Source organism: Balaenoptera acutorostrata, chromosome 10 (genome assembly GCF_949987535.1).
Source record: "Balaenoptera acutorostrata chromosome 10, mBalAcu1.1, whole genome shotgun sequence".
Taxonomy (NCBI): Eukaryota; Metazoa; Chordata; class Mammalia; order Artiodactyla; family Balaenopteridae; genus Balaenoptera; species Balaenoptera acutorostrata.
The window spans coordinates 84,529,724-84,553,994 of NC_080073.1; the positions used below are offsets into that span (position 1 = coordinate 84,529,724).

The 24,271-nt window shown below is 46.0% G+C and overlaps 3 protein-coding genes across 7 annotated transcripts in view; 1 reads left to right on the forward strand and 2 right to left on the reverse strand.

The window, feature by feature from the left end:
* Positions 1–3,197, reverse strand: POLR1H (RNA polymerase I subunit H). The gene is made up of 5 exons (XM_007179091.3): positions 3,036–3,197; positions 2,759–2,914; positions 2,429–2,529; positions 2,122–2,231; positions 1–230 (listed from the first exon to the last, which is right to left on the reverse strand). Exons 2-5 carry the CDS (start codon positions 2,892–2,894, stop codon positions 206–208), a joined length of 372 nt encoding a protein of 123 aa, XP_007179153.1. The 5' UTR covers positions 2,895–2,914; positions 3,036–3,197; the 3' UTR covers positions 1–205.
* Positions 3,167–23,167, forward strand: ZFP57 (ZFP57 zinc finger protein). Of its 5 annotated transcripts, XM_057555359.1 has the most exons (8): positions 3,239–3,351; positions 3,508–4,010; positions 8,145–8,220; positions 8,615–9,028; positions 17,042–17,545; positions 18,005–18,131; positions 18,603–18,683; positions 19,725–23,167. In XM_057555359.1, exons 5-8 carry the CDS (start codon positions 17,201–17,203, stop codon positions 20,957–20,959), a joined length of 1,788 nt encoding a protein of 595 aa, XP_057411342.1. In that variant the 5' UTR covers positions 3,239–3,351; positions 3,508–4,010; positions 8,145–8,220; positions 8,615–9,028; positions 17,042–17,200; the 3' UTR covers positions 20,960–23,167. The 5 variants fall into 5 exon arrangements, 4 of the variants coding, with proteins under 4 accessions (XP_057411343.1, XP_057411344.1, XP_057411342.1 ...); XM_057555360.1 differs by lacking the exon at positions 3,508–4,010 and having other exon boundaries at positions 3,236–3,351; XM_057555358.1 differs by having other exon boundaries at positions 3,239–4,010.
* MOG (myelin oligodendrocyte glycoprotein) overlaps positions 21,880–24,271 on the reverse strand; it is a 9,931-nt gene continuing 7,539 nt past the window's right edge. The window contains exons 5-8 of the mRNA XM_007179090.3: positions 24,245–24,265; positions 22,633–22,749; positions 22,314–22,334; positions 21,880–21,962 (exon numbers count right to left, since the gene is read on the reverse strand). Of these exons, the coding sequence (XP_007179152.1) occupies positions 21,949–21,962; positions 22,314–22,334; positions 22,633–22,749; positions 24,245–24,265 (173 nt within the window). The 3' untranslated portion in view covers positions 21,880–21,948. The remainder of the gene's footprint in view (positions 21,963–22,313; positions 22,335–22,632; positions 22,750–24,244; positions 24,266–24,271) is intronic.

Genomic DNA, 24,271 nt, shown 5'->3' on the forward strand with positions numbered 1-24,271 from the left:
TCTTATAGAAAACTATAACTTTAATAAAGGAAACTCAACTAGAGTAGGAGTACTCTGGGGACAATGGTAATCCCCACATGATGATCTGCTTTTCCTCTGGGAGCAAAACACTGCAATCAGGAGACGGACAAAGGATCTAAGAACCCAATATCTTTCACCTTCCAAGGAAGAGAAGGAGAGATTGTTGAGTCGCTCAGAAAAAAAATCAAGAGTCTTCCTTCTCCTGGAACCTATAGAGAAAGAAAGGACTTGTTATATTGACCAAAGGAAGAGGTTCTAGCAGTGTAAGATAAGACAATCAATTAAATTATCAAGAAAGACTTTCATTTATGACCGTGGAGGACTAGCTCCCCTAAACAACCCTCCATAAATTCAAGACAACTAAAAATGCTGGGATTAAAAATATATCTTGCAAATTATGAAGTATGCCAAGATTTCTTAGGAAAACAAAAAGCACTAGCCATAAAAGAAAAAAGGATAAAGTAGACCTCGTAAAAATTAAAAACTTCTAGTCATTAAAAAAATAAAAAGTTAAAAAAACAAATAGGTCAGACTGGGAAAAAAATATTTGCAAAAGGCACATCTAACTATAAATATTTTTAATCCATTGGTGAGAAGGCAAGAAAGTAAAGGCAACCTTCACACTGGCTCAAATGATATAAAACCAAGAATCTAGACAGGTAAGTTAAAACTGAAGCCCCTGCTACCATGGTTCTCTTGCTGTTTTGATAGCCACATGGGTGAACTAGAGACAAACCTACAATGTCTGATAGGAGATACTCTGAATAAGTTTGAGACCCCAAAAGGGCTACCCCTTTGTATAAAAGTGAACAAGAAAAAAAAAAAATCCAACTCTTCAGAAGAGGAATTTGACTGTCTCACTAGGTAGAGGGAGAAAAAAAAAAATCTCCCCTGAGAATTTCTAACCAAAAGCTGGCCTTTACATTGGATTTGCAGTCCAAATTCATACTACCTATGTGCTCCAAAAAACATGAAGCTGAGAATTTATTTAAAGTGATTCTAGCTTGGTAGCACCTCAAGGCACCTGAACAGGAAACACAAATGCTAAGAGTACAGCTTTCACCCCAGGCCTCAAAGAATTCCGTAGTCCAAATTCTAAAAAATCTGAGCTTATCATCAAAAATCACAAAACAAAAAAAGCACCATGAGAGAGTTAGTAGAAATAAAAGATGGCAGCATCAGACCCAAAAAAACTGTGGGTATGAGAATTATCAGATAGAATATAAATATCATGTTTAGTATGGTGGCCCCTCTAAATGTAATATATATTTTAAGAATAAAAGGAACAATTTAAAATATGATTAAAGAAGTGTGAATTATTAAAAAAGAGGAGGGGATTTGAAAGATAATCAAGTAGAACTCAAAAAAAATTTTTTTAAGTAACAATAATTGAAATAAACTGAAGACAGAATTAGTGAACCAGAAGAAAGACCAGAAGAATTTACCCAGAGGCAGAATAAAAAGAGATGGAAAATATAAAAGACAGGGTGAGAGAAATGGAGGATAGAAGATAAGGTCTAATAAACAACTAATTAATTAGAGCTCCAGAATGTGAGAATTGAGAACATAGGGGAATGGCAATACTCAATGAGATACGGCTGATAATTTTCCAAGGTTGCTGGAAAAAAAAATCAATTCTTACTTTCAGAAAGCCCAACAAATCCCAAACACATAAATAAAAGAAAGCCACATCTTGATATATGGTAGTGAAACTGCAGAACACCAAAGAGAAAGAGGAGTTCTTAAAACTATTCCGTGTTCTTTAAATCACTCAACAGTAATTCTCACCAAAGTAAAACTACCTTGAGTGCAGTGGAAGATTCCAACATAACACACTGATCACCAAGCAATACTTGCCTTCTGTATTTTTTTCTTTCCTTTTAAATATCTTAAAAGCTTTAATTCACTGGGTATAAAAAGGATAAGAAAAGTGTAATTAAAAAAAAAAGACCACAAATCTCCCTATTACTTGAACTGTACAGAAATGAGGGATGGAACCAAAGGAAACAACTGTTTATTCAGTACAAAAAGTAAATCGCTGGATTTGTTTAGGTAGCAAACAGACTGAGAAAGGGCAGAGGGGAGGGAAAGGATACGCACTTGCAGTTGGTACAGGTGTAGAAAACGGTCTGCCCTTCATCAGCGGAGCGCATCTGTCTGGTGTGGTATGCCATTCCCTCGTGCCCACATCGAGAGCAGCGCCTGTCAACCTGGGAAGCAACTGGTGGGTTAATAATTCCCCCTACTGATCACAGACATGAGGCTATCACACTCCTCAGACACTGCTGTTTTAAAGACCCCTCTTCCCTCTTAGAATTGGGTACAAAACACTCCAGATCTGTGCAATCCCCCCTCCATTTCTTTCCCACCCTCCTAACGGGGCCAGTCCTCCATGTCACTCACTTACCACGGGTCCCTGGAACTCAGGTCCTTCCTCCATCGACATGGGCATGGCTGTTCCCAGTTTGTGGAACACAACTGAGGTCTTCACAACCTTCGCCTCAAAGTCTGCGCAGGCAGTAAGAGTTGGTTGTGGAGAGGGCTGACACCCACAACTCCCTCTCGGTTAGGACAGGAGGCCTTATATTCTTCCCTTCAGGTTTCCACCCAAGACCAAAAGTGCCTGATACCCTGCTTCAGGGTCCCCCTCTTCAATCCAACCGATCTTGAGGTCCTAAAGCCTCTGACCCTTCCACGCTGGGCCCTCTGCCGGGGCCGCTGCGTACGAGCCCCTCACCTCGCACGTTGATGGAGAAGCCACAGCGAGTACACGCGACCGTATCCTGAGCTCCGGGAAGAGGCAGGACCGAGCCGCAATCCGGACAGAAATCCAGGTCAGACTGAAAGCTGGAGCAGGTGCTGGCGAGGTCCATGATGGACAGGTGGTCGAGGGCTGGGAAGGGGACGAGAGTATTAATAAAAGAAAGAGAGTAACTCCCTCCCGACTGAAGCGTCCTTCATACTCTGTCCCTGGACCTAAGCATACAGAACCCGAGCCCTTCTCCCACGCACACCTTGGGCCTCTGCGACCAAGGAGCCCAAATATCCGGAATTCCAAGCCCGGGTCCGGTACTTCGACTTAGGGGCTTATCTGGGGCTGGCGTGAGGGACCAGCCAGCTCCGCGGGCTAGAGGGCCTGCTCTACGCGGCAGCGGAGCAGTGAGAGCACGGCGGGCTAGAGCGTCGATGCGTCCCGCCTCACGATTGGCTGTGACGTCATAATTAATCGCAAACGTGGTCCCGAGAGCCTGGAGAGGGGGAGGAACGTCTCTGAAGGAAAGTTTTAGCGTCACTTTCAGCCTGGTTCTGTGATGTCAGCTAAGGAAACAGGTGATTGAAGATGCGCCTCCGGTTATTTTTCCCCTCAGGACCCAGTACTGGGGTGTTTATTTTATTGGTCTCGAATTTTAAAGGGACGCAGTCGCGGGGAGCGTTTCTCCTGAAAAATCGTACTAACCTTACTGAATACTAATTTCTTTGGACTAGAGAACTACTACTTCCTCCGTTCCTGAGTTGATATTTTTCTTTAGCTGCCGGGCAGTGGTTAAAAACAAAGCGAAATGGGGCTTCCCTGGTGGCGCTGTGGTTGAGAATCTGCCTGCCAATGCAGGGGACACGGGTTCGAGCCCTGGTCTGGGAAGATCCCACATGCCGCGGAGCAACTGGGCCCGTGAGCCACAATTACTGAGCCTGCGCGTCTGGAGCCTGTGCTCCGCAACGAGAGAGGCCGCGATAGTGAGAGGCCCGCGCACCGCGATGAAGAGTGGCCCCCGCTTGCCACAACTAGAGAAAGCCCTTGCACAGAAACGAAGACCCAACACAGCCATAAATAAAATAAATAAATAAAATTAAAAAAAAAAAAAACAAAGCGAAACATTCTGGGAGTTACAGTTCTAGCGCTCCTTGGACCTCGCGGTCTAAGCAAGGGCTCTCTGCAGAGCCCCTCCTGGCTCGCGTGCTTTGGGGGCTGTTCTGGGCCGTTGGAAGGGGTGAGTCGACTTCTTACGGGGCAGGAAGTGGAGAGGGTGAAGGCGGAGGAGGAACATCTAGTCCTTAGGCACGATAGGAAACAGGGATGAAGTAGGACACTTGGGAAGGGGCTCAGGACTTTGGAGGTGGCGGAGCAGAAGAGGTTGGGACTCCTTCCTCTTTAGATGCCTGCCAAATGAGGGAGGTTAGCATTAGTCAAGGGAGCAACCTTGGGTAGAATTTCAGTAAGACTTGGTCGAGCTTGGCTTTCAGTTGCGGACCCCCTTCCACCTTGTCCCCTGCCTCCCATGGACCAACTCTACTTCATCATCCTCATCCCTTAGGTGGACAGCTGACATTTCCCTGATCTTTTATAAAACATGAGGACAAGTATTTTTTAAATATTGCTATTTTAATTCATCTGTAACCTACCATCTAAAGTATAGAATCTGCGCTTCCCTGATGGCACAGTGGTTAAGAATCCGCCTGCCAATGCAGGGGACACGGGTTCAAGCCCTTGTGGGGGAAGATTCCCACATGCCGTGGAGCGACTAAGCCCGTGTGCCACAACTGCTGAGCCTGCGCTCTGGAGCCTGCGAACCACAACTACTGAGCCCGCGTGCCGCAACTACTGAACTCTGCATGCCTAGAGCCCGTGCTCCGCAACAAGAGAAGCCACCGCAATGAGAAGCCCACGCACCACAACAAAGAGTAGCCCCCCGCTCGCCGCAACTAGAGAAAGCTCGCGTGCAGCAATGAAGACCCAATGCAGCCAAAAATAAATAAATAAAAAATAAAGTATAGAGTCTTTTTTAAAAAATAAATTTATTTATTTATTTATGGCTGAGTTGGGTCTTCGTTGCTGTGTGCGGGCTTTCTCTAGTTGCAGCAAGCAGGGGCTACTCTTCGTTGTGGTGCCTTCTCTTGTTGCAGAGCACGGGCTCTAGGCGCGCCGGCTTCAGTAGTTGTGGCGCTCGGGCGTAGCTGCTCTGCGGCATGTGGGATCTTCCCAGACCAGGGATCCAATCCGTGTCCCCTGCATTGTCAGGTGGATTCTTAACCAGTGCGCCACCAGGGAAGTCCCTGAAGTATAGAATCTTGTTGTCCTGAAGGGACAGCTTCTAGATGAGTTTCCTAGTTCGCTTCCCATCCCTCCAGCCCCGCTCAACCTGATAGTTGTGCTAAGCTCCTTACATATAAAAGTTGTGGAGCCATCACTATTTTCTCCTTTGAAAGAGACAAGCTGTGATCTCTCCTAGAGAGAGGCTTTGATCTACTTCTCTCTGCAATAATGGAAACACTCACCGTAGTGAGGGGATTAAAACTCTGAGCAAGCTACTGGAGAGTGACAAGCCTCATAATAATTTGTCCTACAAGGAGAGGTCTGTTGCTGAGCCCGTGATGGTAGGCAAGTTTTTATTCTCTCTTCTCTGTGTGTCTTTCGCCTTTGAAAGTGGAAATTGAAATTAGCCGTCTTTTCTCCCCAAATTTCCTTTTAAAGTTTGACAAAATTCAGTGAAGATCCACCATGAGTTGAATACTGTCCTAATGCAGTAAAGGAACTAAGCATTATAAGGCATGGCCCTTTCCCAACAAAAGCTCACAATCTGTTCAGTTCGTATTTATTAAGCACTTATGTCAGTCTTCGAGCTGAAGTTGGGGCTGCAAAGCTGAAAACTATGGTCTCTGACCTTAAGGAGTACAAATGGGTAATTAGAATGCAATGAAAGTACACTTATAGGACAAAATGTGAGAGCCCAGGATAGGCATATAAAACAAATAGGCCTGTATACTACAAAGAGGACTGGTAAATGTTTTAATAAAAAGATACAGTGTTATGGGGAATGTAAGAGAGAAAGATACTCAGATATTATGTGATGAGGATAATCACCAATCAACAAATCATTAATTTTGAGAATTTGGGATTACAGACTCTAATGTTAAGTACTGTGCTAGATACTATGTACAGAGAAATAAAAGTAAGGTGGTCATATTTTTAAAATCTCAAAATAGGTATATGTAGTCAGGCAAATAAGAATATGCCCAAAAGGTCAGTGAGATCCAGTATTTGTTATCAGATCCTTTCTGATATGATAGATAGATCATTGTATTTGTAGATTGAAAAATTATAGTTCCAACTCTTTATGAGTCTGAATTTCATTATCAAAATGTTAAAAGTGATTGATATATGGATACAGATAGCACAGTGGAAACCATGATTTTCAAATGAGTTGTAGAAATAAAAAATGTGTGTTCATATTCATAGCGTGGCAAAAATCACTGTTACATAGAGTAGACTGGAAAGACTTTATAGTCAGGGCTTGACCTGTGGAGGATGGATACCATTTATTTTTTAATTTTTTTAATTTTTATTTTATTTTATTTTTTTGGCTGCATTAGGTCTTTGTTGCTGCACGTGGGCTTTCTGTAGTTGTGGTGAGCGGGGGCTACTCTTTGTTGCAGTGCGCGGGCTTCTCATTGTGGTGGCCTCTCGTTGCGGAGCACAGGCTCTAGGCACATGGGCTTCAGTAGTTGTGGCAGTGGGCTCAGTATTTGTGGCTCATGGGCTCTAGAGCGCAGGCTCAGTAGTTGTGGTGCACGGGCTTAGTTGCTCTGTGGCATGTGGGATCTTCCCGGACCAGGGCTCAAACCCGTGTCGCCTGCATTGGCAGGCGGATTCTTAACCACTGTGCCACCAGGGAAGCCCCAACTGCCGTTTATTGAGAACTTACCGTATATCAAGCATTTTGCCAGGCTCTTTAATCTAATTCTCATTTGTTCTTTATAACTCCAAGAGGCAAATTTTGGTCTTATATCTCCATTTTGTAGATGAGGAAACTGATTTAGAGAGAGATTAAGTTACTTGCCCTGAGTCACACACTGGGAAGTGGTGGAATTAGGATTCAAGCATAGCCCTGTAAGGCTTCAAAGCCCATGCTCTAAACCATAAATGGTATAAATAAAGGCATAGAGATGAGATGCCAGGCATCCTCAGTGGCTTAAATACGACCTCACAGTGAGCTCAGATTAGACCAGGGATGACACACAAAAAGTTGGTAGTCTTCACTTGTGTTGCCATCAGCCTGTCCTATAAATAAACCCAGAGTAACCACAGAGTCTCATTCCAAGCGGATCAACAGGGAATGGTCTCATAATGGACTTAGGGTGAAGGATGATTGGCAGAATAAGGCAGGCAAGCAGAGGGGTGGGCGATCAAATAAGAACAGAATTTCAGAACGAAAGATTATAGGGCAGAGATGCTGTATGTGGTGATAGAGGCAGAGAGGGCCCAGATCAAGAAACTGCACAAAGAGAATGAACTGATAACACTGAAGTCTAGAATTATCTCAGAAGACAAAGGAGGCAGCGGGACTGAGCAATCTGTCATAGATGTGCTTGGGCAAAGCTTCACCAAGGAGCCTGTCTCTTCCCTTGCCCAATCCCTGGTACAGGATTCAGAATGGTTCATGTTGAGTCCACAGGAGAAGTATGCTTTAAGTTTATATGAAAGGATTATGGTTGGTCCTTTATATCTGAGGGTTCCCCATCCACAGATTCAACTAACTGTGGGTGGAAAATATTTGAAAAAAAAACAACTCCCGAAAGTTCCCAAAAGCAAAACTTGAATTTGCCACTTACTGGCAACTATTTACATAGTGTTTACATTGTACTTATGACTATTTACATTGTATTTACAACTATTTACATAATATTTACATTGTAGTAGGTATTACAAGTAATCGAGAGATAATTTAAGGTGTACAGGAGAATGTGCTCAGGTTGTATGCAAATACTGTGCCATTTTATATAAGGGACTAGGGCATGGATTTTGGTATCTGGGGTGGGGGTGGTGAGTCCTGGAACCAAGGGACCTTGGTGGGGGTGTCCATGGATACCGAGGGATGACTGTATGTACTCTTATTTATATGTTCTTATTAAAAGAGCATTCATTATTCGTTACCATAGGAATGTAGTGGTTTCCCATTGGGAAATGGCCCTGCTGTAGTCCTACCTATTACCAGGTTTTTTCTTTCTGAGGGAAATACCCTTGGCCATGACCAAAACAATTGGGTTTTTTGGTTCAGTCAGTATGAGAGCAGATTTGTTCTGACATCTCTCACATTCTAATCTACCTTTGCTTTTTTGTCTTACAGATTGGCCTGGCCTAAAGTATCTAAAGACCCTAGGATTGCTGCAGGTCAACAGTCCCCACTGGAGAAAAAAATCTTGGTAAATAAATTATCTTAACATCATACAGTTTGAAATGACTAGGAGAAGGAAAGTTAGGTTTAAAACCCTTCCGTCCAAGTGACACTTTCCAGTAGTGTGTCCACAGTGGCAAATGTTTTCCAGTTAAATCTTTACTTGCAAAACAAAGTATTATTTTTAAAACTCCCAACCCTATGTTTTTAAAAAACTAGTTACTGATTTTGGCGGTGAGAACTCCAACTTTCAGAGCTCACAGGCTCACCTAGGAATGATAGAAGTAAAATCACTATTACTCCGAAATTAATGAAAGACCATGGTCCTTTCTTGGTGTCAATAGTGAGCGTAAGCTCCTGTTTAAATATGTTCAAAGTAAAAAGATGGTCATATTTTAAAATTCTGTACCTCACTTTGACAGAATCTAGGTGGCGTGCATACAACAGCAGCAAGACAACTGATAATTCAAAAATATCAAGAGGAGTATGAAACACTCTGTAGGGAGCAAGGTCTTTCTCTTGACTACTGGCTTGCCAAAGCAGAGTCTTATTATAATAAAAGGATAATGGAAATGATGAAAGAACAAGAGACAGGCAATGAAATCAAGAAGAGATTGGAGGGGAAAACAACCCAAAGCATAGAAGGACAAAAACGATATTATTTGGTACCTGAGAGAGAAGTGAAACATGTAGAAATGCACATATATCGAGCAGGACAGGTCGGAGAGTTTAAGAATAAAACATTTAGACAATTACCACCACGCCCTACTGAAATAAAATTGCCCAAAATTGTGCCAGAAGTACATGGCATCCAGAACGCACAGAGAAGAAAGCAGGTAAATGAGAGGGAACAGATGCAAATTAAAGCTCACCAGGAACGCATGATTCGAGGGAGAGAACTTGTACAGCAAAAACTCAAGGAAGGAATCTTGAGAAAAGACCAGAGCCTGCCTCCTGTACGTGAGAAGCATGAGAGTGTAAAGAAAGAGATAAAAGAGTATGAAAGTGTTATTGCATATCCACTTTTCCAGCCATGCAGTAGCAGTCGGATTAAAGTGAATATTCTTATGGAAAAGTCTCAGAATAGAGAAGACAATACAATTATCAAGCCATATCAAAGAAGATTCTTAACTATGCCACCCTTTTTAAGAAGTCAAATAGGAAAAATAAAAGATTCAGTGATTTCATGACAAAGTCATGTCTCTTAAATGAACCTTTTTTTTTTTTTTTTTTTAATGCTAGTTCTCTTCTACAGGGTTCAGTGACTATTTTCCCATTTATATCTGATACAGAAGTGTCAGATAGTTCTGGACTTTAAAACTAGCTTGGCTATTTTTAGTTGCCTTGTGTTTGTTCAAGTTGCTTATCCTTTTTGATGTTCATTCCTAATCTGTGAAGTGGGAAAATAATAGTTCATAGCATTTATAGGAGAATTTCATTTTTGTGAAGCATTAGCATGTATTAGATGTTTCATAAATGCTGGGTTTCCCAGTTGGAAAGACCTGGGTTGGACAAAGATGGTGAATAAGGAATTGTTCTAATCTGCCTCTTCCAGTCCCCCTGCCCGCAACCTCAAAGGTTATCTTGATGAGATTGCTATAGGTCACTATGTGGTCTTTTATTTTCCATTCATACCTGTATCGGGGAACTGCTAACCAGGCCGTAAAAGTCTAACTTGTACCATACAATTTCTCTGTATGAGAAACTTAAGTTTGAGAACCTCCTATGTACCAGGCATTGTTAGTCACTGAGATGAATAAAGAGATATCCCTGCCCTTGGCTAGTTTACAACTAGTGGCATAGATCACTCTAAAAACAGATAATAAAGTAGGGTTATGATAGAGGTATGCACAGGTATGTACAGAGGAGGGACATGTGTGTACAGAGGAGGGACATCTAACCTGGCCTAGGTGAGCAGGGTGAGGAGGAAGGAGGTCAGAGAATGGAGTGTAGTAATCTCTCATGTTTCTTCCAGCTCCATATTTTGTCACTTTCAGTCACCCACTTAAGCAAGACCTTCCCAATGTTTGGATTCGCTCATAGGTAACCAAACTCACCTTCTCTCAAATAGATGTCCTCCAAAAGTTTGGAAATTTGGGGTTCAGAATTGGTGAGTAGAGAATCAGAGAAATGGAAACTGGATGGCCTAAGGAATATTATACTTAAGTTGTGATAATCCTATGCCCACCCTTTTGTATTAGCAGGACACCCTTTACCCAGGATATTGCTAGATCAGCACTGTCCCATAGACCTTTATGCGATAATATAACTGTTCTATAGGTTTGCTCTTCAATACAGTAGCCAGCCATTTCCCACATGTGGCTACTGAGCATTTGAAATGTGGCTGGTGCACCTGAGGAACTGAATTTTTAATTTTACTTAATTTGCATTAATTTTAAATTGCTACATGTGGCAAGTGACTGCTGTATTGTACAGCATGGCACTAGATAAATATAACTCCTGTGTTCTAGACTTCAATCCCACAATCCATTTTCTGTCTTTGACAATATTTGCAGGTATAATAGATCACTGCTTACTTACATTAGTATAAGTTTAGTTTCCTTTATATTTGAGATGCTCCTTAATCCCATGAAGAGATTCAAAAAGCACTGTAGGCAAATTCTGTGTGGAAATGAGTTGGCTGAAGTTGCTTAAATTGGGTTCAGAAACTAGCCCTCCCTTTGCTCCTTCTGGAATTTGACCAGGACACATACGAAAATCTCATTCCTACCCACCTGATTTGCCTCATGCAGACTTTTTTGTCCTATCTGTTCTCTGGTCTTCCATCATGTTGCAGCTTTTAGATTTTATACCTTGCAAAGATGTGGTTCCTCAGGATGCAGAGGCAAAAGACTTAGAAATTCAGATCAATAGGGTAATGATACAGCCTTTGAGTTGAGTGGGATTGAAAAGTAACCTAATACATAACTGTTGGTAATTGTTTACCATGAAGATATTCACTGCTGGACCATCCTTTTGACCTTTAAATGTACTCAAATCTCTCCCATCTAAATAAGCTGCTACTACATGGGAATTCCCCGGTGGTCCAGTGGTTAAGACTCTGTGCTCTCACTGCCGAGGGCCCAGGTTCAATCCCTGGTCAGGGATAAATCCCACAAACTGAGTGGTGCAGCTAAAAAAATTTTTAAAAAGAATAAATAAGCTACTATGCTATTTCTTTGCACTCCTTTAAAGCCAAGTCCCTTAGAAAGTCTATACCAGCTCCCTGCATTCTAGTTTCAGTGCCCATCAATCCACCAAATCCCTTTTTGGGGAGTCATCAGCAAAGAGCTCCGTGTGGCTAAATCCAATGGACAGTTAAGGGTGGAACGAAAAGGAGAAGGTGCCAACAACAGGCAGAAGACCTGATAGGCATTTGGCAACAAGAGGGATCAACAATTCAAGTGTAAGAATGCATGACACAGAAAACAAGAGGCCAAGGAAGAGCAACAGTCCTTAGAAGTTGGAGATCAGGCAGGAAACCAATGGAACCCATTTAAGGAACAGGAGTAGGGTACCAAAGGAATAAGATAAACAAACAGTTATAAGACTCAGGATAAAACACACGAATAGGAATAGAAGCACTGACAAATCCAGGACGTAGAACTATTGAATTGGGTTCCACTAGGGATGGGACAAGACTGAGTCTTAGGCTGAGCTGAGCCAATAGTTGAGGATTAAGAAAGTCCAAAATAGAAACAAAGCTTATCAGGTCACAGGGGCAGGAGACAAAGCAGATAATTACTATAACCCTCATACTGAGTCAGTTACATGAGATAAGAATTTGAACTCATTAAAGCATGCCTGATATTATCTTTAACCATGGAAGTCATAGTGGCTTGAAAATTGAGCCTCAGGATATAAGGTGTACAAGGTTGGCATGTTGTTTTAAATAGAACTAATTATAAAGTCTTTCATTGGAGTAGCACTACAAATTACAGTAAGGTTGAACAGGAGTACATTTTATCCTTCAAGGGGGATGGTAAGCAGATCAGCAAGGCCATTTAGCATAGGCAAATAAAAGGCAAACCATTGCTACGTTTCCTGGGAGGCCAAAAACATGGCACAGATTAGTTTCAAGGGGCACAATGGTATGGATGGAGAAGGCTGGGCTAGAATAACAGCACTGTACCCTACAGTGTCAACAGTGGTGAGGCGCCGCTGATAGCCCTTGAGGGGGTCAAAGAGCCAATGAAGTCCATCTGCCAGGAGCAGATGAGGACAATGCCCCTTGCTATGTGGCCTCCCTCATCGTAAGACAAGTCAACTTTTGGCAGTAATTGCAAGTCCAAATCAGAAACTGAGTCCTTTACTGTGTGCCCAGTCTATGATGGTGAATGTCTTGCCATGTCTGGTATGATGATGGACTCAGGCAGCAGTGGGGACTGTCTTCACAAAACATGTTTCCATCAGCAGCTTGATTCCAGTCAATTCCATCAGCAACGAGGCTCTTCTTGTGGGCATTCACCTGAGTGACCCAGATGGTTAGATAAGCAGTTATGGTTTATTTCCACAGTTTGCAGCTCCAAAGACAGATGTCTCACCAGTCTAGTTTTTCAAGTGGCATACCACATAGGTAGGCAACAGCACAAGAGTCAGTAAAATTATAGGAAGGTTGATCAAAGAGGTTATTGGCGAGAGCTATGAAATGGCCTTGTGTTCTACCCACCAAGAGGAGCGACAACATCCATTTTTGGCTCTGCATCAGTGGCAATGAGATTGAATGGCTGCATCAGCCAGGGACAGCATTGGGTTTCAGCCTAGCCGAACCGCAGTGAACCAGGGCCAGGCATTTAGGGGAATCTCTGTGAACTGAGAGCCCCATGGGACCAGCAGCTTTGCTTCAGTTGGCAGAGTAGGGGATAAAGTTTTTCCCAGAGGGATATCTGCCACTTTTCCATGTAAAGTAGAGATGTTGAAGCCAGGCCAGCCACATCCTTAAATATACCATTTCCAAATGAGGATTATTGGATCCTTCCCACTTTGTTAGAAGTTGAGTCCAAGTTGACCTACCCCCAAATGTGAGCATTAAGCTAGCGTGTCAGAAGGCCTCCATGGGTCAGGGGTTTAGTTTTGATAGGAGCCCGGTAGCAAGCTGATGCTGCTTTTCAAGATGAGTGTACCCAGTAACCATGTTAGGAAGGTGGCAGGTCCAAAACCCTCAGGGGTGCCACTGAGCACAGGCTGCCTCCATCACCATCTCCACCAGCCTACTGTCTCCATCTGACTCTGTGGGAGCCTCCTCAGCCCACCCACATGAATGTTCTGTCCACAAGGGCAGATCACAGGGTCAGGTACCTTGGGAACACTAAGAGATTTAAAACCTGCATCTGCCAGCCATCCAGTACTAACCATGGATCCAAGACTCCAGTGTACAGACTTGAAAGCAGGGGGTCTGGTTTCCTGTCCCAGTACAACCAGATGTGCACTTTGACAAGGCTCAACATCTCTGAGCCTGTTTCCTCATCTGTGAAGACAGAATAACAAATTCCTACCTCACAAGATGTTTGTGAGGATTTAATGGAGGCTATGTTTACAAGTTTTTTTTTGTAAATTGCAAAACCCCACGCCAATGTGAAATATAAAATATGATCATGATACAAAATGGTATATGGTAAATGCTAATTAAGTGGAAAGGAAATAAATGTGATTTCCATTGAGCTGATTAAAAAAAAAAAAAAGGCATTACTGAGAAAGTCAAACTGGGTTTGGGTAAGTGGCCAAGGTAAGTAGAACTTTACCTGAACATGTCCTCTCTGCTCCCCTACCTCTGTCTGCTGTCATCATTTAAGTCACAGCGGTTTGCCTTCACTTTTCTTTCTTTCTCTCTTTTTAAAATTAATTTATTTTATTTTATTTATTTATGGCTGCATTGGGTCTTCCTTGCTGCTTGCAGGCTTTCTCTAGTTGCAGCAAGCAGGGACTTCTCTTCCTTGAGGTGCCTTCTCTTGTTGCAGAGCACGGGCTCTAGGCGTGCGGGCTTCAGTAGTTGTGGCGCGCAGGCTCAGTAGCTGTGGCTCACGGGCTCAGTAGTTGTGGCTTGTGGGCTCTAGAGCGCAGGCTCAGTAGTTGTGGCGCCCGGGCTTAGTTGTTCCGTGGCATGTGGGATCTTCCTGGACCACAGCTCGAACCCCTGTGCCCTGCATTGGCAGGCGGATTCTTAACCACTGCGCCACCAGGGCAGTGCTGCCTTTGCTTTTTTAAGGTGCTGTGTGCCTCCAGGTCTCTTTCTGGGAGCGCGTAAAGGTCTCATTTTTCTCCTTTGGGCTCTAGGTGATGGTGGTTGGTGATTATGTGTTTTGATCAGAGGTAATTTAATCCTTTTTTCCCCCAAGACTAAATTAAGACTGGGAATGAGATCCGAGCGCTAGGTGGGACCAGCGGCTGCAATTGGTAGGAGGAATGGGCTAGTGGGGCGGGGCGGGTCCTCGTCCTTTTAAGCTTCCTAGACTGTGAACTCTTGACCTTGGCGGGCCCACAAGCTTAACCCGGCAGGGTGCATGGTGGCCTTTCGGAAACAGGCGAGGAGAGCGGGGCCGGTGCTGGGCCCTGGTGGGGCCGGGACGGGGTCGTGGGCAGCCGGTAAACGTGCGCTGGGGTGGAGCGGGCTCGCCGCTGGCCCCTCGGAAACCCTACGTCCCAAAGTCCCGGTCCTCGGCAGCGGCGGGTGAGTAGGACAGCGGGGAGTTGAGCTTGCGGTGGTGGAAGTTAGTGAAGGGTCTTTGTCCCGCAACCTTCCGCCCCTGACCTCGGCAGGCAAGGGGAGCTTCCAACCCCTGGGGCCCATGGGGAAACCTGGGTTAGGGTATGGCCCAGGGCGCCGACCACTCCGGCCGCGTGGGGGACTCAGCGAAGAGGACGGGCTCCTGGCACGTGCTGAAAAAGTCGGGATCCCAGCAACGAAGTTTCGGGGCAGACAGGCATCGGGCAGTGCCGTCCCAGTCAACGGGACCAGTTCAGGGCACAGAAACCCCAACCAGTGGGTATTAACGAGCGTGCCACGCAGTGGTGAGCGAAACTCTCCGTCCCTGCCCGCGGGAGGCCCCGAGACCGGAGTGTGGGGCTGCGCGCGCAGTGACGGGAGGTACGCCCTGTGGGCTCGCGATCTGGTCCGGCAGAGCTGGGCAGGAGCTGCAAAGGGTCCTTGAGGGACAGAGCAGAGACCCGAAGACCGGGTGAGAAGGGCAAATCCCGAGGGTCGTTTTGCTTGGCTGAAGGGCAGAAAACAATAGTGGCTGGAACACCGGGGTGGGGGGCGGCGAGGGCGGACCCCACGAAGCCTGGCAGGTGTGGTGGGGATTTCAGTCGTCCTCAGAATTGCTATGGGAAACCATGGACGGGTTTGGGGTTAGAGAGAGATTGGGTGGACTCAGAGAACTGGAAAATGGCGACACATTTCCTCGAGGGATTTACATTCTGGAAGGGCAGGGACGGGCCGGCAACAGATAAACCGATCTGCGCGGAAAGTCTGTTGAGTTATATCCAGCCTCTTTCCATCGCGGCCCAGCCGGCTTGAGCTCTGGGGCGTGTGGATGTAGAAAGTACTATCGAGGTAAAAGTGCCAGAGGCAGGCAGCAGCTGCCAGAAATTTCAGTCTCCATAGTCATGCTCCCTTCCCAAACCGGAGAACCAGCTTAGAATCTGGACCGAGGGCCTCAGGCTACAACCCGCAGCAAATGCTTTTTGAGAACGACTGACAGGGGTGGGTCTTTCCTGCGGGAGAACAGGAAAGCCAGGACCTTGAGGATACTATTACTGAGACTGTTTTGAAGTGTTACTTTCATTGTGTTTGGCTGGAGAGTAGGAGAATAATCCAGACCTGCCCCTCTCATGCAATGATCGTGGATGGTCTTGAAAGAAAGGAAGGGAGGGAGGGAAGGAGGGACTCAACTTCACCTCCCAGGAATGCACCTTTCCTGTCAGCTTTCTTTTTAGCGATCCCACTAACTCCACTGTTGAATGCCCTTTTCCTTGCTGGCATTTTCAATTCTACCACCTTTCAGAAAAAGTGAAAGGAAGAAAGTCAACAGGTTTTTATGTCTTCATTCTTTTCATTCCATCTGGAGGGAGGAGAAGCCGGGTGAGTGGCCGTCAGTAGGAGGAGGTGGGAGTTCAGCCACGTGTGGGCAGAGCAGGAACTTCCTGGGCTAGGCAGGCAGCCCAGCGCCGGGCTCCTTGGGAGCCCTGCAGAAGCATTTGCTGTTGGGTTGTTACCATTATCATTCTTTTTTTTTTTTTTTTTGGCCATGCCTCGAGGCATGTGGGATCTTAGTTCCTGGACCAGAGATCAAACCCATGCCCCCTGCAGTGAGAGCTAGGACTCTTAACCACTGGACCACCAGGGAAGTCCCTCCATTATCATTCTTTACAAGGATCTGTATGTATTAAAAATCCACAGAATCGTATATTTTTGGGTCCTGGATGGGATCTTAGAGAGTCTCCTTTAATCTCATTTTCCAGTGAAACCAGATCAGAATGAAGAAACTTGTACAAGGTGGTTTGTGACAGATCCAGGGCTGGTTACCTCAGGCACGTGCTTTCTTTCCAGAATACCGTACTGTTGCTCTAGAGAGGGCTTTGGGACAGCGGAAATCACGTCCTCAGTGGTAGAGTCAAGGCTTTGAACACAAACTCTGCTGTGGACCGGGAGTATCCTTGAGCACATTACTTAGCATCTCTGTACTTTAGGTTCCTTAAAATGGGGTCATTAATCGTTACCTCATGGGGCAGTGCTGAGGGGTTTTAGGTACAAAGCAGGGGTTCAGTAACTCTTGGTGTTCCCTGACCAAATTAGGAAACTGCTGTTCCTCACTCCCCCTCTTGCTGATATGATTTCTCTCTGACCTCAGGTTCCTAGAGGTGGGCACCAGCCAGCGGCTAGAAACAGGGTGAAGCAGAAGGCAGACGACGCCTTCAGAGCCCCAACCTGGTGTTACTGAACAGTGGGTGCTGAGCCAAGGGTGACCAGCTTCCTGAACTCTGCGGCCTAGGCTTGGAGGGAATCAGAGATGTTCTCAGCTGTGGAAGAGGAGAATTTGGACAGCAGGACAAAGAAGGAAGACAGCCCCCTGGAGCAGATACCTTTGCCACCAGAGGCCACATCAAACCCTGGGGCCTTTTCAAAGTCTCTCCATCTGCTCAGTCACTGGGAGGTAGACAGCCCCAGGAAGGAGCCCAGTCAGCCTTGGGGGCCAGGCCAGGAGTGGACAAAGCTAGAAAGAGACATCAGGGAAGAGAAGGTGTTTGACCTGCTGAAGCCAATTGAACCTGTACAGAAGCTGCTCCCTCAGGTGGATGAGGAGGCCCTGCAGGAAGCCGTGAAGGGAGAATGCTGGTGGAAGGCGTGGGTGAAGGTGAGGAGACCAAGCGAGAGACAGAGGGAGGGACTGGGTCCTGGACTCCAGGAGCTCTTCCATCCATTATCCTGTCTACAGAACAAATGGAATCTCAAGAGTGTTCCAAGCTGAACAGCACCCAGGAGAAGGGGTTTCAAGGACTTTTTTTCAGACTCCACACCACACTGGCATCCTTGAAGGAGTACCTGCTGAAATTCATCAGAGTGGCAGCCTTTTTCCTTTGCGTTCTTCCTACTTATATTCAGTATATACCCCTCCTTTCTCCTCCCACATTGTTCTTCCCTCCTCTCCATCCTTCCTTTCCTGTCTGTACATTAAAGTTGCTGGCTTTGTACTTGTCTTTTCCTATTTCTCCCTTCCTTCCATGTTTTTCTTTTTCTCTTAGTTGTCTGAATCTTGAGACTGGATGTCTGTCTGTCTATATACAGACTCTCTGAATCTCTCCTGTTCTTCCAGAAGCCAGTCACCTCTGAGGATGTGGCAGTGAATTTCACCCAGGAAGAGTGGGAATGTCTAGATGCCAGTCAGAGGGTACTCTACCAGGACGTTATGTCAGAGACCTTCAGAAACCTGATGTCTGTGGGTAAGAGGCTGGGGTTCCTCACAAGCCCTCTGTCCCAGGCCTCTGGAACATCTTGTTTCCCTGGGCAGGTAGATCAGCTCACAGTTAGCTTCACTGATCCTTGGTTCTATATGTTCCAGGTATGCAAGATCTGGGTTACTAGGCTCAGGGTGAAAGAAGAAATGAAAGCTTGCATGAAGGCAAAGATAAGGCTTGTAACATGATGATAATGTTCTCAAAGTATGCAAATCTGCCTATTCATCCAACTAGTATTTACTGAGTCACTCCTATTATGTACCAGGCACTTTGTTAAGAGCTGGCCTTTTGTGTCTCTCCTCCCTGCACGTAAGTGTCCCAGATTATGGCTCTTAAACCAAATATAACAGAAGAAGGTAGCCTGTTGTCCCCATCAGGTGTGAAGGGGCCGAGCCTGGGACCTCAACTCTTCCTCTCCTTCCCACTCCCCAGTCAGAATCTTTCTGTCTAATCCAGATCTGATCGCCAAGTTTGAACAAGAAGAGAAACAGTGGAGAGCAGATCTCCGTCCCCCAAATGGAGAAGGCCTTCATTCAGGTAAGAATTGCAAAGGAGAGAGGAGGGTGAAAAGGACCCAGGACATGCCTTGGGAGGATGGAAATGACTAAGAGGATCGGGGTCTGCATACTCACTCCTAGCCTGCATCCTTCCTGCCTGGTCAGACGTGGAGCTGGAAGAAACCTTGACATCATCTGCTCAAGTCCCCTGGCTTCAAGAAGATGAGTATCTAAGCCAGTCAGGACAAATGAATATCTTCAGTTTCTAGAGATGGAGAGATTCCATGTCAGTTGCTTATGTCAGTGATACCACCTTGATTAAAAAGTCCTTTCCGGGACTTCCCTGGTGGTCCAGTGGGTAAGACTCCATGCTCCCAATGCAGGGGGCCCGGGTTTGATCCCTGGTTGGGGAACTAGGTCCCACATGCTGCAACTAAGATCTGGCGCAGCCAAAATAAATAAGTAAGTTAAAAAAAAAATTTTTTTTTAAGTCCTTTCCAAAAGAAAAGAAAGGGAGGGGAGACGAGCTTGATGCTGAGTTGGACCAGGGGAGACTTGTTCTTAAGAGTAGAATAAAGACTTGAGAGAAATTTAAGTCTGAGCTGACCTCGCTCCTGGTTTGCCAGGACAGTCCTGGTTTATGCTTCTCATCCTAGCTTGATTGTTAATAGCACCTTCCGTCACTCAAGTGTCCCAATTTGCATGATGTATTATGAGGTCACCTGTGGGTATCTGGGGTGTCTGGGAGTACGAACAAAATTGAAAATGAGAGGAATTAACGCACATGGTAAATCAACCATACTTCAATTTAAAAACAAAAGAAAATGAAAGGAAATGGATTTCAAGAAATGTTAAAATTTTGATCTCTGATATTTTTGGAAGATTCCAGTTAAATTTTTATTTGCTTTTAATTGGAAAACCCAAAAGTTTATTCTTATCTCTGGCCTCTGAGGTCTAAGAGTGAGCGTGAATGTCAGGTGGGAGAGGGAGGGCAGAAAGAGGGGAAGTCGCTTGGACAGAACGGAGAGCTTGTGTCGGGGTTGTCGTGGTGAATCTCGCTATTCTTCCTCATTCCGTACAGGAGGCATGAGAGAGGAACTTCAAGAACAGAGTCAGAGTTTGGGAGATGAGGGAAATAGCGATGACAAGAAGGTCTCCCTTGCTCGCAGAAGGGCAAGCCCATCCTCTGCTCCAGCTGGGTCCCTGGACAGGACACCAGTGTTCCCAGCATCCTGGACTGGGCCACCCTTTACCTGCCATACCTGTGGCAGGTGCTTCAGCAAGCGCTCCAGCCTCTACAACCACCAGTTTGTTCACAGCTGCGGCCAGTGTGGGAAGTCCTTCCTGAACCCCAAGGACCTCAGCTACCACCGGCGCAAGCACCTTGGGGAGAGGCCCTTCTGCTGCTCGCTCTGTGACAAGACCTACTGTGATGCTTCTGGACTGAGCCGTCACCGCCGTGTCCATCTGGGTTACCGGCCCCATTCGTGTCCCTTCTGTGGGAAGTGCTTTCGGGACCAGTCTGAGCTCAAACGCCACCAGAAGATACACCAAGGCCAGGAGCTGGGGGCTGGAAACCAGAAGCATATCGTGAAGATTCCAGACAACACAGCTGGATTCCAGGGGCTGGCAACTGCGAACAATGCACCAGTGGCTGGGACCCAAGGACCCTCATTTAAAACCACGGGTCCCGAGGCTCAGACCCAGCCACCTATAGACAGGAGCCAGGCACCTGCGACCAAGAACCAGGTAATCACTGGGAAGCCTCAGCTCCCAGTCGTTACAACCCCAGAGCCTGTGACCAGGACCCAGGCAGCCAACAAGAGAGCCACCCGCCTGGATACCAAGTCCAGCTCTCACCCAGGAAAGCCTTCAAGACTCAAGGTCTTCTCTTGCCCTCATTGTCCCTTGACTTTTAGCAAGAAAATCTGTCTCTCCAGCCACCAGAAGGCCCACTTCACAGAGCAGTCCAACCGCTGCTTCCACTGCGGCAAGTCCTTCACTTTATTCTCTGGGCTGGTCAGGCACCAACAGACTCACTGGAAGCAGAAGCTCTACTGTTGCCCTATCTGCGACGTCTGCTTTGGGGAGAAAGAGGACCTTCTGGGTCACTGGGGGGGCTACAGGGGCAAGGGGCTCTGCCTGGGCAGTCCCCATAAATGCTGGGCGATCCTGGGTCAGTGGCTTGGCTTCTTTCCCGATGCCTCCACTGTGGCAGGGGAGGAGATGGATCTTTCTCCTGGATCCATACCCTCAGGAGAGGGAAGGAAGGGAGGGGAGAAGGCAGCAGAGGAAAGAAAGCAGATAAGGCAGTGAAGGTCTTGGAATGTAAATAAATGGCCTTTCCACCCGAGGTCTTTCTCTGTTTGGTTTTCCTGAGGGCTGACCTCCAGGGTAAGAAGACTGGGGTAGAGGAAGAGAGAGGTGAAAGAATAATGAAGGAAATACAGAAAGGAAAAGGGACAAGGGGTGGCACGTGGAAACTTGTAGTATTATTAATTAGCACCCAGCTTGTTTCTTTGTGTCTCATAGACCATCAAGTAGTAGTTGTTGAAGAAAACAGTGGACACTCCAATAGGTATGAAGATGGGAGAAAAAGGATGAGTGGGGGAGAGAGTCCGAGGGACCCATCTGGACCAGATGTAGAAGGGGAGGCGTTTTAAAGCAGGTGTGTGGCCCAGTTGTCATCCCTTGCTCCCCTGGCACCTCGGTAGGCTGCCCGGGGCAAGATGGAGCTCTGGCCAGTGTTCTGTGGGTTTCTCCCCATCTCCTGTTTTTGGTTAGGGCTCGCCATGTCCTCACTGTGCAGGTCACTTGGCGCTGTCTTGGATGTTTTGGGCTTTTCCTGCTCCTTCCCAGCAGGGCTGAGATCTTGGAAGAAACGACCACCATTGCAAAGTTGGTGTGCTATAATTTGCCGTGAGGAGGTTCCTGGTCTCCAGTTCATGGCGGAGACCCTCTTGTCTGTGTCACTCTGCAGCACAGGTGCTCTCTGCTGGAGAGGAGAGCGGCTGCCTGGTTGTAGCCAGAGAGGGTTTCCAGACGGAAGACAGACCAAGGAGCAGAAATATGTGGGCAGCGTAAAGGGGCAGAGGAAGGAAGGAGCTGGGGAAAGGGAGAGACTAAGTAGGTGACAGAAGAGAGGTTGATCCTGTTTGGAATTCAGAGCATCCCTGCAAGTGCAGATTGGAATGTCCCCACAGCAAAGAGGCCAGTGAGTGTGCAACTTGATGGATGCGACATCCCCGAGGACCAGTCTCTGGGCCAACCAGGCTCTTCTCCACCCTGCCAAGATGCGACATCATTCAGAAGGGGTTTCCTAGAAGGAGGAGAAAATAACTTGAAAAAGCTGTCAACAGTTTCTATCATGAAACTGTCACACCAGGGAGAAGAAAGGCCCTGTGGAGTCACCTAGTCTTGGAGGTGAGGCCCAGGGCAGCTGCTGTAGGGAACAATCGAGAAAGGAGGCCAACTGGAGTGGGATTCTTGCTTTGGAGCACAAAGGTGGAGGAGGAGTCCTCCCTCCAGCCAGGCTCACCAGCCCTTCCTTTCCTTTGGGATTTTGATCCCTCAATAGCCCCCTCTTCCCCTTGCTGCTTTCCTCGTTTTTGTTTTTGTTTTTGTTTTTTTTTTTTTGCTCTCAGCTTATAAGAAAGAGAAGAAAACTTACTTAGCTCTTCAAGAAATTGCCCTGAAAACAAAGAGAAATAGGTGATGAGTGGAAGATGACTAACTCCTCCCACATCCTCCCTGTGGAATTCATAGTCACGCCCCCTCCCTTTCCACTAAGGGACCCCACAGAGCTCAGTAAGTGGTTCTCTTCATTGATTCTCTGAGGAGCCTGGAGTTGGCCATGTGGACAGAGCAGGAAGGAAATTCCAGCTCTGAATCTTGAGCCCTGGTTCCATCCACCCTCTTTATGTTTCCCACTCAGGGCTGGCTTGCTCCGCTGCTGCTCAGTGGTCCTGTTTGCTGCCCCAGCACTGCACCTGCCAGTCTTCGGTGTAGCCAGTTGTAGCAGATGATCAAGGCCACCAGAGGTCCGAGAACTGGCACGATTACAAACAAGGTTATCTTCCAGCAGGGCACCGTCAGGAAGTGGGGATCTGAATCGTTTGCCACAGAACAAACAGGATTAACATGTGTTCCCCCTTGTGTCCCACCCACCCCTCTCCATTTATTATTGGGTTTCTTTTGGGTGGTGGAGGGGGGAGGTTCTTAACCTGGGTTCCAAAATAGTTTGTGGATAGAGTCCAGGGAGTTCATGAATTTGGATGAGAAAAGCGCTACATTTTTATTTTCACTAACTTCAAACTGAATTTAGCATTTTCTTACACTAAAAATGTAGCTAACAAACCAGTTATCAGCAGTGACTGTGACTTTATCACCAATGGAAACCACATTCCCTTCAGAGTTGTTGCAGAAATCTCAGAATACTGTTTATCAATATTTTGAAATCACCAAATTATTAGACCTGCTGCTACATTTTATTATTTAATGTATATTTTTGTTATTTAACGAAACATTTGTTACTTTATCACACATTTGTTTATATTTCAAAAACTATTTCAAAACAATGGTTTTCTTTATAATCCTATGTGTTATATTTTATGTGTACAGTTCAAAACATTCAGGAAAGGGAGGGGTCCATGAGGCTTCACCAGATTGCCAAAGAGTACAAAAAGTTAAGACCTTTGTTATTTGAATCCTGTAAAACAAAGATCCTGTTCCTCCCCTTTGAGTTGCAGACTGTGTGTTGTTTTTTCAGCACACTGATTAAATGCTAGCGTGGAGCCAGGGGCACCTCCAGCCTCAGGAGGAGAGGCTGTTCAGGAAGGCTGCTCAGAGCAGGGACCATCTTATAATTTCTGCAACATCCATTCAACAAATATTTGGGTGCCCTTCTGTTGTAGGCATTGTCATCAGGCACTGGACAATCTGCAGTGAACAAAAAGGACAGAGACCATGTCCTAGGGCCAACATTCTATTTTTTTTTTTTTTTTTTTGCTGCACGGCATTCGGGATCTTAGTTCTCCCACCAGGGATTGAACCCTCAACCCCTGCAGTGGAAGTGTAGAGTCTTAACCAGTGGACCACCAGGAAGTCCAGGCCAACATTCTAGTGGGGTTTGATGTCTTCACTCTTCCCTCAAGACGCCTTCCCTGAGGAGTCACATGTAGTTACTCATTCTGTACTGTGAAAACTCATTCCTCTGTGTGAGTTGTCGATGATGTATATGTACTTTGTTCTCCAGTTAATTTACGTATATGTATCACCTCCCCAACTAGACATCAAGTTGATGTGCAAAGGATCTGTTTACTTCCCCTTTGTAATTCCTGAAAAAAGAAGTAATGTACATAAAGTACTTGTAATTCCTAGAATATTAACATTTGGGAAGCTGTTACAGTGCCAGGTACATGAAAGCGTAATGTAAAGTGTTTGCTATTATCTAACCCATCCTAGGTGCAGATGATGACATTCAAAGAAAGAACAAGAGAGGGAGGAAACCAACCAGAAGCCAGGGGTCCTTACGTCCCCAGGTAACAGGAGCCGAGTGAAGCACCAAGCTGACCTGCGGGGACTGGGTACCCCAGGACTTACCAAAAGTCCGGTGGAGATTCTCTGAAA